This window comes from Choloepus didactylus, chromosome 9 (genome assembly GCF_015220235.1).
Source record: "Choloepus didactylus isolate mChoDid1 chromosome 9, mChoDid1.pri, whole genome shotgun sequence".
Classification (NCBI taxonomy): Eukaryota; Metazoa; Chordata; class Mammalia; order Pilosa; family Megalonychidae; genus Choloepus; species Choloepus didactylus.
Genome location: NC_051315.1, coordinates 89,072,456 through 89,086,030, shown reverse-complemented (window position 1 = coordinate 89,086,030; position 13,575 = coordinate 89,072,456). Strand labels below are relative to the sequence as shown.

Here is a 13,575-nt window from a genome sequence, read left to right as displayed (position 1 = left end):
GGCTGGCCTGGCATCAGGGACACAAACTCCTCTTCATAACCCTCCAGTAGCACTGCCCAACCAATGAAGGCATAGACTTCTCAGTAAAAACAAAAACTAAACAAAGACTAAAATGGAGAGTTAACTTTCGTCACATTTACAGGAATATCGATATCCTATCTAGCCAAAACGGATGTGTAAGATTACATGTGCAGAGACTTAAATGATTCCCTGGAAACGCTTTAAGCTTGTGCTTCTGAAAACAGGGTTCATTATTCAATGGATATGCAGCCTTGTGCCAGGGAGTACACGAGGCACAGGATAAACCCCTTTCTAGAGTGTCAGTATAACTTTAAGAATCAGGGTGGCGGAGAGGAGAGCATTACTTTTCTACATAAGACTAAGATATTTGAAAAAAGTTTGCATGGTTTTTTAAGATAGAACATTAGACTTTAAAGACACCTTATGCTTGCCACTCATCACTTCAAATGTACCTGGAAACCATCCTTCAAAGACAGGAGTGTATTCTCCTTTGCTATTGGTGATATTTGGTTAATTAAAAAAAAAAAAAAAATGTTTGCGAAGCAGTGAGTTAGGCCAGTGCTCTGCAACTTTTTCGTATTGTGGCAGACATAGAAAATGTTAATTTGTAGGGCACGCTGGTGTAAGTGGATGAAGCCACTCTGGGTAGGAGGGAATGCCCCGTGTATCTTGGCACACCTGTAACTCATTCTCTGCACACCGATGGACCAAGGCACATTGTTGGGGAACTCTGGATTATGTAATGTGAAGAGGTGACTCAGTTGGGGGACCGTTATTATGTAATTGCTCAGGATTTTTATCTCACTGCATTATTTGGAAGATTAATACACTGAGCACCCAGTTGACCACTTCCCCACGAAACCTTCCCTGCCGCACCATTTGCCATTTCTGTTAGGGTAGACGGCTCCTGAGATATAAGAACCTCCTCCTGTGAATGTGTCAGACCCCAGTGGCTCTGGGGACTGACAGGGACCCGAAGAAAGCCAGCTATGGGTCAAGGAGAACTCCAAAGTGAAAAAGGGGGGACATTTGTTTTTATTTGAGGAATAACAAATTAAAGTGCATTGATTTTATGGGTATAGCTTGATGAATAGAACACAAATGTTCAAGATAGAAAACATTTCCAGCATCTCAGAAGGCCTCATCAAGCCCCTTCCCAGTCAATATCCCACACACTGAGATAAACACTATTCTGACTTCCATCACTGTAGATTAGTTTTGCTTGTTTTTTTAGCTTCACAAAGATTGAATTATATACAGTATCTACCCTTTTATCTGGGTTCTTTTGCTCAATATTATGTCTATGAAACTCACTGATGCTGTTGTGTGTAGCAGTGAGTCTTTTTTATTCTTGTATAGCATTCCATTGTAATGCCTCTACCACACTTTCATTCTTTTAAACAAATCCAGTTTAGAAGTACTGGGGCACTCCAATATTAAGAACATGAAAAAAGACAAAGAGCCACAAAGCCCATAGTTTTCACATTATACAATCCCAACGTAAATAGAGGCAGATTATAATTAATTACATAATTTTCACAGTATATAATTATTTTTCAAATTCCCACCCCCATTATAAAAAAGAACTTGGGGCACATGAAATTTTAAAGATGGTCTGGCAATGTCCTCAACTTAGAATAAGAAACATTTGATTACAGTAGTCACTTTGGTATGGCAGTGAAAAAGTCCATTTAAAGGCATGGGACATATTTTATATTTAAAAAATCAATTCCAACTAGTAAATTGAACTTTACTGGATTCTTGGGAATCACTATGAACAATGTCAGTTCTTCATGGAATACTGCCCTGACCATTGGTGACATTATTAAAAAAAAAAAGATTTTCTATTAAAGATTATGACCTGTTAACAAAAATTGAACTGAAAATTACAGGAAAAGTACTTATGTCCTTTTTTTTTTTTAATCTTTAACATTAAGAGATCATCTGAAAACTTTGCAGGGCTTTATTAAATTTAGAGAACTACAAGCCAGGGAAACTTTGATGTGACATTTCACTGTATAAAAACCAACATGCTTAACCAGCACATAACCATGGAAAAATTGTCTATTATTACAAAATAGGAGACAAAAGAACTTCCATAAAATTGGTTTAGTTTCTGGCCAGCTGGTTATTGTCAGTTATTCAAGAAACCAGTCAAAGAGGCCCTCCCTTAAAACTTCCTTCCGAGCAGGAATCTTTTGACAATGACTTCTGTTTAGTGTTTTCCTGTCACCATTCTTTTTTTTTTTTTAAGCATCATTGTAATAAAGAATTGCTTTGTGTTTATATATTTGGAAGTAATCTTATCTCACATTAATTTTAATATCACACTTCTAATTTCCAGGATTAATATTTTTATGTTGTTTCCCTTAATTATATAATTAATTTGTGCATACTACACATAGATCAGAAGCCAAAATTTGATTTCAAGGTGAAGGTCTTTGCCAGATGCTTTTTAGATTTAGGAAATCCACTCGCTTCTTATTGTCTGTACCATATTGTTTACCTTCTTTTTGTTATTGTCATTTTTATGTTTATTGTTTGTTTTTAATTCAATGAAGTATAAAATGATCTTGATCTTTGGAAAAAAATTTAACTTCAAAGAAAAGGAGGATATTGTTTATTCAGCCCAAACAAGTGTTTATTCGTTGATATGTTTTTCTGTCAGCTTCCCTTCAAGGGTTATTTAAAGATTTAGATAATCTTAAGAGACACTGAGTATTTACAACTCTTCTTAATTATATCCTTTTCCTCACAGGGGACCATTTGCCCAAATCTTTGGAAGGATTATTTATCTATGAAGAAGAAGGTTCTGGACTTCCAGGTTCTAGTAGGAAAGAAAATGATGCCATCGTGGTAGAACAGTGGACTGTTATTGAGGTGAACTGTAATTTTCTGACAATTTAGCTTTACTTTAATATTTTGTTTTACATGTTCAGGTTCTTCATTGCCGGACACATGCAGTATCCTTAAACACATGTTTGTGCGGTGTTTGGATTTCATCAAATTGTGAAAACAAACTTCTTTCAGAATTGCAAAAAGTTATTTGTCTTACCCAATGTTAAATTTTTTATAAGACAGTAAAATATTTATCTGTGCAAAAACAGCAGTAGGTTTTCAAAGATTTGACATTCTAATCCTAAACAAAGTCCCTTGGCACTGAGATCCTCTTTACATGATGCCATGACAACTGGTTGAAAGTGAAAAAAATTCAGTCAATCAACTACTGTTTTATCTCCAAGCAACCAATGTGCCTGACTTTTTTTCCCTGTGAATTGACTTTTGAAGGCAAAAAAATCCAAAAGGTGTTCTCTCTCTTACCAGGCCAAATATGTACACACAGCATTGTCCTTCATAATCAGAGATGACATTGCTGCTGATGTTGTGCACTCTGAATTCAGATGTCACCGAATGGACTGACCTAGAGGTGTACAGACTGAATTCAGGTATATTCTGTTGTGTGTATGAGGCCCTAGCTGACAGGTTGTTTCATGGACTCTTTTTGCTTTTCTGGCCTTACAAGGTTAGAGAGACATAACCTATTTTCAAAGAAGCTAGGAAGCTCATTGAGAAAAACAAAGGAAATAGGATTTGGGGGAAGAGGTAGAGCTCCAAGAAAAAATCTTCTATTCCAAATGAGTAAGAGTCACGGATAATACTCTCCGTCTGCATCTAAGCTCCTCTCACCTTCACTGCCCAATCCTTACCCCCACTCTTGTCCTTAATTCTCAGTCCCATCTTATTGAAGAATAAAATGGGAACTTCTCTTCACTCTGATCCCTGGTGTTTCTACCTTGGCTCATGGTTACAAGGCAGTAGGTAGCAGACGATGAAGCCCAGGAGGACTGCAGCCCAGTGGAATTGTATTTAATAAAGAGAGAATGCCCCTTATCATAATACCATCACCCTTTATTGCAATGACTTGTGTAGCTTGTTGTCTTTGCCATTAGACTATGACTCTTATACTTATTCATACAGGGCTGTGAAATCAAAACGGATTATGGCCCTCTGCTGCATACTCTGGCGGAGTTTGGATGGCTTCTGACAAGCGTATTGCCTACACCCATATTGAGACATGACAGGTAATGTAGAAGTATCCCTACATGTTCTCATTTAATTCTAAAGTATAAATTCAGTTGTTATATTTTGTTATACAATTCAACTTAACAAATGCTTCTTTAATGCTTGCTAAAAGCATTTTACTGAACATCTAACCTGATTTCATGGATCTTGGAGAATAGCACATTTTTTTTTTTTTCTGATTGGGAGAGGGTAGGAGAAACTAAATTGTGGTAGTGCCCTTTTTTGTTTCTAACACACACATACTAATATCTAAGAAACAAAATCAGGATCATAAGACAAAGGAACTTTGTAACTAAGCACATAGTTAAAACATAAGCTAAAATTTAATTTGCAATTCTTCTTTTAAAAAGCAAGTTTTCCTTTGCTTTTGAAGAATAGATAATTTTCATTTTCTTCCTGTAAAAAATGATTTATTTGAGGTGAAATTCACATAAGGTTAACCATTTTAAAATGAACAATTCAGTAGCATTTAATACATACACAGTATTGTGCAACCACCATCTCTATCTAGTTCCGAAACATTTCCATCACTCCAAACTAAAACCCCTTGCCCATTAAGTAATTTTTCCCCATTCCTTCCTCCCCTACTCCTGACAACCACCAGTCTGCGTCTATCTCTAAGGATTATCTATACTCGCTATTTCACAGAGATGCTTTCGTGCAATATATGACATTTTGTTTCTGGCTTATTTTACTTAGCATAATATTTTGGAGTTTTATCCATGTTTTGGAGGTTTATCCATGGGGGATATATTCAAGGAAGAGTGAGTATAGGGGAATGAATTCCTAAAGACCCTCCTAATTTAAAACCCATAGAATTTGAGATTGATTTTCCCAAAGGAATAAATGTAAAAGGGAAGGGAACATTTTTATTGTTTATAGATCTACCACTATTGCCCCACACATCACTATAAAATATACCCTTTTGAAATAATTTTTGTAAAATAAAATGCACATATAAAAAAGTGCATGAAACACAAATGTTCTTAATTATAAAACAAATTCCTATTTTGAACTTGCATATAATTGTGCCTAAGAGTCTCCCCCTGAGTACCTCTTTGTTGCTCAGATGTCGCCCCCCCCCCCCCAACTGAGCCACCTCAGCAGTTGAACTCACTGCCCTCCCCACTACGTGGGACCTGACTCCCAGGGGTGTAAATCTCCCTGGCAACACAGGATATGACTCCCAGGGATGAATCTGGACCCGGCATCGTGGGATTGAGAATATCTTCTTGACCAAAAAGGGGATGCAAAATGAGATGAAATACTTTCAGTGGCTGAGAGATTTCAAATGGAGTTGAGAGGTCACTCTGGTGGACATTCTTATGCACTATATAGATAACACCCCTTAGGTTTTAATGTATTGGAATAGCTAGAAGTAAATACCTGAAACTACCAAACTCCAACCCAGTAGTCTGGGCTCCTGAAGACAATTGTATAATAATGTAGATTACGAGGGGTGGCAGTGTGATTGTGAAAACCTTGTGGATCACACTCCCTTTATCTAGTGTATGGATGGATGAGTGGAAAAATGGGGACAAAAACTAAATGACAAATAGGGTGGGATGGGGAGGATGGTTTGGGTGTTCTTTTTTCACTTTTATTTTTTATTCTTATTCTGATTCTTTCTGAAGTAAGGAAAATGTTCAGAAATAGATTGTGGTGATGAATGCATAACTATATGATCATACTGTAAACAGTTGATTGTTGTATACCATGGATGATTGTATGGTATGTGAATATATTTCAATAAAACTGAATTTAAAAAAAAAATATATGGACAGAAAAACAACTCAAAATGCATGTTTTGACAATGAAGTAGCTTAATGATTTAATGTTGTACATAATAAAATAATTATTTTATTAGTATAAATAATTCTTTTAATGTAAAGAAGCAATTACGGAAAAAAAATGCGTATTTAATCACCACCAGACAAGAAATAGAATATTGCTAGCACCCTAGAAGTACGCTGTGTGTTTCCCCATTAACACACTCCCTTCGCTCAGAGGTAACTGTTATCCCAACTTTGAGGATTTTCATTTCCTAGCGTTGCCTTATAGTTTTGCCACTCATGTATGCATCCCTGAACAATATAGTTTAGTTTTGCTTATTTTTGAATTTACATAAATGGAGTCATAGCATATATAGTCTTTAATGTGTTGATTCTTTTACTGAGAATTGTTTATAAAATGTGGCTGGTTGTTCTTGTTCTGTGGTTTCCAGTTGTTGGCTGTGACTGAACACCAGCAGGAATCCTGGTGCAAAGTGCCTGAGTTTATTAAGGGGAGAGACTTAGGAGTGGAATTGCTGAGTCAGGGGGTACTTTTTAGCTTTATTAGATAAAAGCCAAACTGTTTTCACTTAGTTTCAGTTTATACTCCCACCAGCAGAGTAGGAAACTCCCCATTGCTCCAAAAAATATTGTCATATTTTTAAATTGTTGTCCCTCTGATAAGTATAACTAAATGTAGCTTTAATTTGAATTTACCTAAATATTTCTGAGAATGGCCGTTTGGAATTTCCTTTTACAAAGTACCTATTTAAGACTTTGACCACTTGTTAAAATTTATTTATGAGTAATTTGTATATGATGGATATATGTCCTTTATTGGTTATGTGTGTTGCAATTATCTTCCATAATTGTGTGGCTTCTACTTTTACTTTCTATGATGTCTTTTTGATTAACAGAAGTTTTAAATTCTAATATAGACAAATATATCAGTCTTCTCCCTTTAAACAAGGAATCTCTCTATTCCCTGCAGAAACTGAGGGGGGCGAGGTGTATTATTTTAAAATTTGGGAATAACATTAGGCGTTTAAATATTTTAAATTAACATAAAATGCTTTAAGCTACAGTTATTAAAGGCTGCTGTGCCTAAAGAATAAGTTTTATGAGGAGAGTAAGGAATAGTTAAAGCTTAAAAGATTAGCAGTAAATATCAATGAACGTCATAGTCGTAAAAAGACCTAACAAACCTTTTTCTCTCTTCTGCAATCCTTTGTTTACATTTATTTTTAAGCATGTTCTCTAGCATCAGAACACTATTGCAGAATCCAAATGACCATTCATTCATAAACTGTTTGATTCTTCAGATATTTACTGAGCACCCTTAAGGTGGGCGGGGAGGGGGATCTGCTAATTAACGTGAAAGATGCAGAGATAAGACAAGCTCCTCAGCTTAGGCCTAGTAAGAGGAAAACCTCTTAGGGTAGCAGATTAGAAAAGGCTTTAGGAAGGAGGTAACACTCAAATGAATGTCCAAAGATGGAAAGGATGTGAACAGCAGCGGTGGTGTGTGGGCATTCCATATTGGAGAATGCCAAAAGCCGAGGTTCAGAGAGTGGCTGGGAGAAACTGGGTATAGGCGACGAGTCCCACAGGACAATCAAACCTTACCTTGGTTTTTATATTTTAAAGAATATAGAGAGACTCTCTCCTTCCTATGTATAAATTCTCTCTAAGTACTAGAGCTCTGTTTCAAAGATGCTTGAAATTGTAAGCAAATATTGGACACAAGCAGAAATTCAAGTTATCCCTGTGTTACCAGACCAAGGTGGTAGATCCTTCACTCGATGCACTCAAATGACCAATTCCTGAGACACTGGGGTTTCAAAGACAAGCAGGAAAGCTAGGTGTGAAGCAGAAGAGCAGATGGCCTATTGGCCCAAAATCTGGCTTCCCAAACTGCAATAATTCTAATAGTTTTATAGTATCAAAAAGATGGGCAGGTTTTAGAATAATGAGTACAATGGCCCCAGATAATATAATTAGAAGTGATTCAATTATTGAACATGTGCAGTTTGGTTACATGTTTAGTCTCAGAATGTATGTAAGGAAATGGTGGCCTTAATATGATGATGGGTGTGATTTTTACTATTTTAATGAGATATAAGTAACTTGTAAGTTAAAGTCTAAGCTACTTCGCATGTCAGGTGGGCCCATTTTGGTTAGATTCAGCTTCGGTTATCAAGATAACTTTGGACTTGGGGTAGGTTAGTTCTGGGCTGACCCAAGACCCTTCACTAATAAACATTAGGGGCTGTCTTTAGTGGTCATAAGACTTTGAAGTCAAAAAACTTGATAAATGGGTACAAGTGAAGGTTAGTTGCAAAGTTTTTACAATCACAAGGGCACGAGATAAAGGCTCTGCAATCATTATCAGAGATCATGGTAGCTGAATTACAGTTCAGATTTCAGGTATTTCCCTCTGTCTACTCTAATAACAAGAAAGTAAAAAGGACTATCTATATAATGATTCCATAATCATAATCAGCCCTTGAATCCTAACTTCTTGGTTGTAACTGTAACTTCCTATAAGAATATTTAAAAATTTAAAATATCACTAAGGATATTATCAAACTACAAAAAAAGTACTTTTTTTAGTTTTGTTTTAATGTTGTTTCTTTATCTTTATATCTAGTGCTATTCACTCTTATAGAAAACCGAAGTCATGAGGGGAATTTTAAGACATAGCTTTCAGTGATTCATCTTTTATCTGGTGCTTAATTCCCGTGAGACTTAAAATTGTTCCAGTCTCTTTTTTCCTTTTGCCATAGTTACATCAGGACTTGTATTGTCTGTTTAAATGGTTTAATTGGCCCAGGAAAACTGAAAATTTGTTTTTAATTATATCATTATTCTCCACTACAACCCCTGAACATTAATTATAAGCTGAAATGCTTAAAAAGTCCAAGTAAAACCTGGACTTTTGCAAAATAAATTACACTAATTTAATTATAATTTACAAATTATAAAGTTTCTCTGTCAGAGTAGAATTAACATAGGCCACTCCTTTCTGTAGTCAGGGTTTCACTGAGTTCATTCTACACAAGCCTAAAGATAGCATGGTGTTGAGGAAAGCATGGGAACTAGGAGTGACCCAAGGCAAAGCTCTTGGAAGCCCTGGGTCTCAATTTCCTTATCCATAAAATGGGGAAACTAATGTCTACTCTGCTCACTTTAAAGGGTTAGCATTAGAAACCAACATAATAATGGACATGGAAAGTACTAGTACGTTCCGCAAATCAAAGTTGTTTTTATTATGTTAGTCCATGAGATCTTCTGCTATTGGGAAGCAACAGTCTTTTTCTTGATAGTTGTATTGTTGCCATAGCAAATCCCTCTCCCTTAAAAGGCAATCATATAAACAATCTTCTTTTTGTCTTCTTATGAAATACGTACATTACAACCCAGCTTAGCCCTAAGACCAAAGAACACACCAGACACGGAAGTGGACTTGGGTTTATTTGGGACTTAATGAACAGGAGATGTTCCCATGGTGATTGCTGGCCATGGAAAGTGAACCTCACAAAAAGAGAGAAGAGAGTGCCAAGGGGATGGCTTATAAAGGCTTAGGTCCATAGGGTGTGACAGTGGAGTTTCGGCAGGGTCTTGGGAAATTTGGTTAAACAGGGAGTAGGAGAGGGGAGTTTTAATGCTTTACCATACATTTTTTCTCCCCTGAGGGGTCTGTTGACCTTTATCATCTGTCCTGGTCTTGTAGGCAGCTGCGTGCAGTGACTTCTCTCAAAATGGAGGATGGGGCAGGAGCCCTGGGTCCTCACAACATAAAAGAAAACAGGGAAGGAAGAAGGGAACATTTATTAAGTATCTACTGTGTTCCAAGGTCTGTGCTAGGAACTTCACATTTTTATCTCATTGATAGTGTTGGAACCATCTCTATATTAGAGAAGAGAAATAGATGGCTCAGAAAGTTTGGGTGATTGACTCAGTGTCACCTAGCTAGTAAGTGACAGAGGTGGGATTCAAACCCGGGTCTATCTGCTTCTAAAGCCATGATGCTTTTCTTCTACCCTTGACTGCGTCTAATAAATACATCAGAGAAAAATGATGTATCCAGACATTTTGTAGTGTAGAGCTGGAGAACTGATAGAACCTATCTCCTTCCCCCTTCTGTGGCCTGCCTCTGCCTCTGCTGTAAATACAATCCCTGGCTCACTCTCCCCAGATTCTGCACTAGTGTCTTCAGTCCTTATCTGCCTGTGTTGAAAGATGGACTTAATATCAAGGCAGGGAGCAGAGGCCCTCTGTCCCAGGGACAGCAGCAGTGCAGGAGGCTTATCTTGCCTCTTCCATCTCCACCACCTGCCCTCTGGTCTTTGCCTAATCCTTCGTGTGAGCCTAGGTGTTGACCCAGACTTTATATTTGCACTCTGCTTAAACTGGTCTGGTCTGGTCAGGTGCCTGGACCTGACCTTGCTTCTCCCACTAATTGCATTTTTCCAATGAGCCTCACAGATTTGACCTTTGCTTTTTCCCTTTTGTTTGGCCCAATGCTCCAGGTCCAACCTGGGCTTTGGCCTCTGGAGTTATGGTACCTTCTGCCCTTTCTTCTACACTAATTACCCTCCTTTCTTTTCCCAGGCTGGGCCTTCTTACCCATTCACCCTCCTTGCCCCCATTGTCTGCAGGGAACTCAGCCCTCCATGGCCACCCAGGCTGCCCTGTCCTTCATGCTGACAGCAGCACCAGGGGCTATCTGTTGCCCTCAGGAATGAAGAGGCTAATGGAGGTTTTCTCAACTTCTCTATAGACCATTCCCTTGCTGGCTTTGCAGCAGCCTGTACTCTTGACCAACACAAGAACTTTTTCAGAGCTGAAATCGCTTCATGTAAATCAGGCATTTTCAAAAGCTGCATTCCTTTCTTATTACATCAAAGCATGACAGTCCATTAATGGTCTGAGAGAGAATCTGAAAGTTCTTAAATTTCTCAGATAACTAACAGCATATTTTGGATGAAATTTTCTGTAGGAAATAGGAGATATGGGGCCTGTCATCCAAGAGCATGCAGGGCATTTGAAGTACTCTCAGGTCATGTGATGACTTCATCAGTCAAATCCTCTCAGAAACCCGTGTTACGGGACAAATATTCTACTCCAGCTCAACAAATAGAATTACCTCAGGGCCACTGGATGCCTGAGAGACTTGCTTACCCCTACCAAATAGTCAACCCTCTATAGAGCTCCAAACCTCTTTCCCTTCTACCATGATTAGATTCTCCAAATCAAAAGGAGTTCCACATAGTCTCACAGATCTTCTGAAACTAGGAGTGTTTATTTTAAATTTAGAATGGCCCCTGGAAGCCTAGAAACATGGTGGTTTCAGACATATCTCAAATGGGGATGTAGCTCCAAGGACCTCCCTAAGAGGTCAGCAGATGCTGACAACCGGCAGGGAAGATGACAGCCTTTCTTCCAAAGGCATCCGGAGGCTGTCCTAAGAGAGGTCAAGCTTAGTATTGACTGTTTTGCCTCAGTAGAATTTCCAAACACCACTCTTTGTGAAGCCAGCAGCAATATTACTTGTTACTTTTAACTGAGAACAGATCCCTGGCCCATGCTTTCAAAGGTTTTGCCCTTTCTGGGGTAAATCCCTTTCATACTACAACCATGGGTATGATTGTACCTCTGTCCCATTTAACTGATTGTAGTTGGCTTGCCCTCCCCTTTCCCATGTGCATTGCATGATTTAACTACCAAGCAGAATATTGGTAGAGAAACTCCTATTTCAAACATGGGTTTCTCAACCCTGGATTGGGCACTGCAATTCAGACCAACTGTAGAGCTTTATCTGGACTTATACACCTAGGCCACCTGCCCTCACTGTAGCAGCCCAAGTGGGCCTTTGCTGCTGAGAGGCCGAAGAAGACACCGGGCATGTTCAGAAGCATGAACTTTTTACTCAGGGCTTACTTACAAGGGAAAAAAATGGAAGTCGGTCACGTTGCCCAGAATTCAGGGGCTTCTTTGGATGGATTCAGGAGCTGCTTTGAATGGCGGCCAGTTCAGAGCCCAACATGGATATAGTCCACACTTTGGGGGACTTAATAAGCTGGTTATAAGGGCTCGACATTCGCATGGGTATGACAGCGTAAGACAGGGAGTGGGGTCGTGCAAGGTAGGGAGGGGTTGATTGTAATCAACAGGGAAGAGGGGAGGATTATAGAGATAATAGTATCTCAGGGAGTCTCAGGGAGGAAGTAGCTTCGGGTATAGATTACAGTTAGCAGCTGATATTACAAGAATAGGTCAAACCTTAACTCTCCTAGGTCAAGCAAACTGCTGTGTGCAGTCTTCAAGACACTTTGGGGCCAGGAGCTCCCCCTATCACTGTCCATGTAAGTTGGGGACCCTGAAAAAGGCACTTAATTTTTCTAAGTTACATATGATAGCTTGTTAGTTGGCCTTGCCCACTGGGAAAGCCAGCAACAGTCCTGTAGCTGTATCTGCAGTGGTGAAGGTGTATTTTGCCCCTTTGGACAGAGGAAGGGGCCAATATAGTCTACTTGTCACCAGGTGAGAGGTATCTGGTCTCGGCTGATGGGTCCAAGACGGCGAGAAAGCATTCTGGGTTGTCACAGTGAGCAGGAGGGGCTAGCATCCTCTATTCCTTTTAACTCTTGTCATGTGATAGGCAGCTGAAACTGCTGCACCAGCTTCCACAGAGCCTGGTACCCTAGGTGCTCGGTTTTCCAATGCAGCCATTCAGTCACCTCGTGCATCGTTGCTGTTAGGCTGCGGAATTTCGCTAGGGCATCTGCTTCTGCATTACCCGGCAATGAGTTAACATTTGGGCAGAAATATGGAAAGCAGTTACCTTACATTTCTGGCAGCCTGTCCAGATGTCTTCCCACAGTTCCTTCCCCCATAGGGGGCGGTCGACCACCATCCATTGCTCCTGCTTCCTCATGGCCATCCTTACTGTTAGGCCTCGATATACGGCCCAGTTATCTGTGCAGTCAAGGTGTCTCCTGGTTCATGGACAATTACCGTCCGTACAGCCTGCAGCTCAGCCCACTGGCTGCTTTGCAAAGTTCCAGTCTCCTACCAGGTGATGTCAGTACTTGGCTGGACAGTCACAGCCACCCTGGTAGCATGTTGCCCAAGTGCCAGTCCGTCAGTATACCATGCAGAGTCAGGTATACTCCCTTGTCCGTCAGTGGTGGGCATGGGAGGAGCTACCTTGGGAGGATCAACAGGAAGCAGGGCATGCTGCTCTTCCACATGGGGGACCGGTCCTAAAATTTCATGCATTTCTGCACTCAAAGGGCTGTTATTAAAAATGCTACACTGCATTTTGTCAGCATGCTCAGCTGACACTCCCCAAATGGGGCTTGTTTACAGTATCTCATATCCACCCCTGTATAGGAATGGCCATCCATAAGGTCACTGGGCATCTTTGAGTTCCACTTGTAGCAGAGCATTATAAGCTGCACACAACTGTTTTTCCAGCAGGCTATATCTGAGTTCTGTGCCCTTCCAAAGTTGGCACCAGAATCTAATAGTTACACATTTAGCCTGTTGCCTTTGCCACAAACCCCACCCAAAGCCAATATTGGCATTGGCTACATCCAATTCACAGGATATATCGGGGTCCACGCCCCCTTAAAGCCTGTGCCTGTGCTTTTATAAACACAGCCTGCCATGGAAAATCCCATTCCCATGCTTT

At 39.6% G+C, this 13,575-nt stretch overlaps 1 protein-coding gene across 1 annotated transcript in view; it reads left to right on the top strand.

Moving 5' to 3' along the window:
• RFTN2 (raftlin family member 2) overlaps positions 1–13,575 on the top strand; it is a 79,875-nt gene that overhangs the window by 40,220 nt on the left and 26,080 nt on the right. Inside the window, exons 7-8 of the mRNA XM_037850261.1 lie at positions 2,780–2,901; positions 4,000–4,103. Of these exons, the coding sequence (XP_037706189.1) occupies positions 2,780–2,901; positions 4,000–4,103 (226 nt within the window). The remainder of the gene's footprint in view (positions 1–2,779; positions 2,902–3,999; positions 4,104–13,575) is intronic.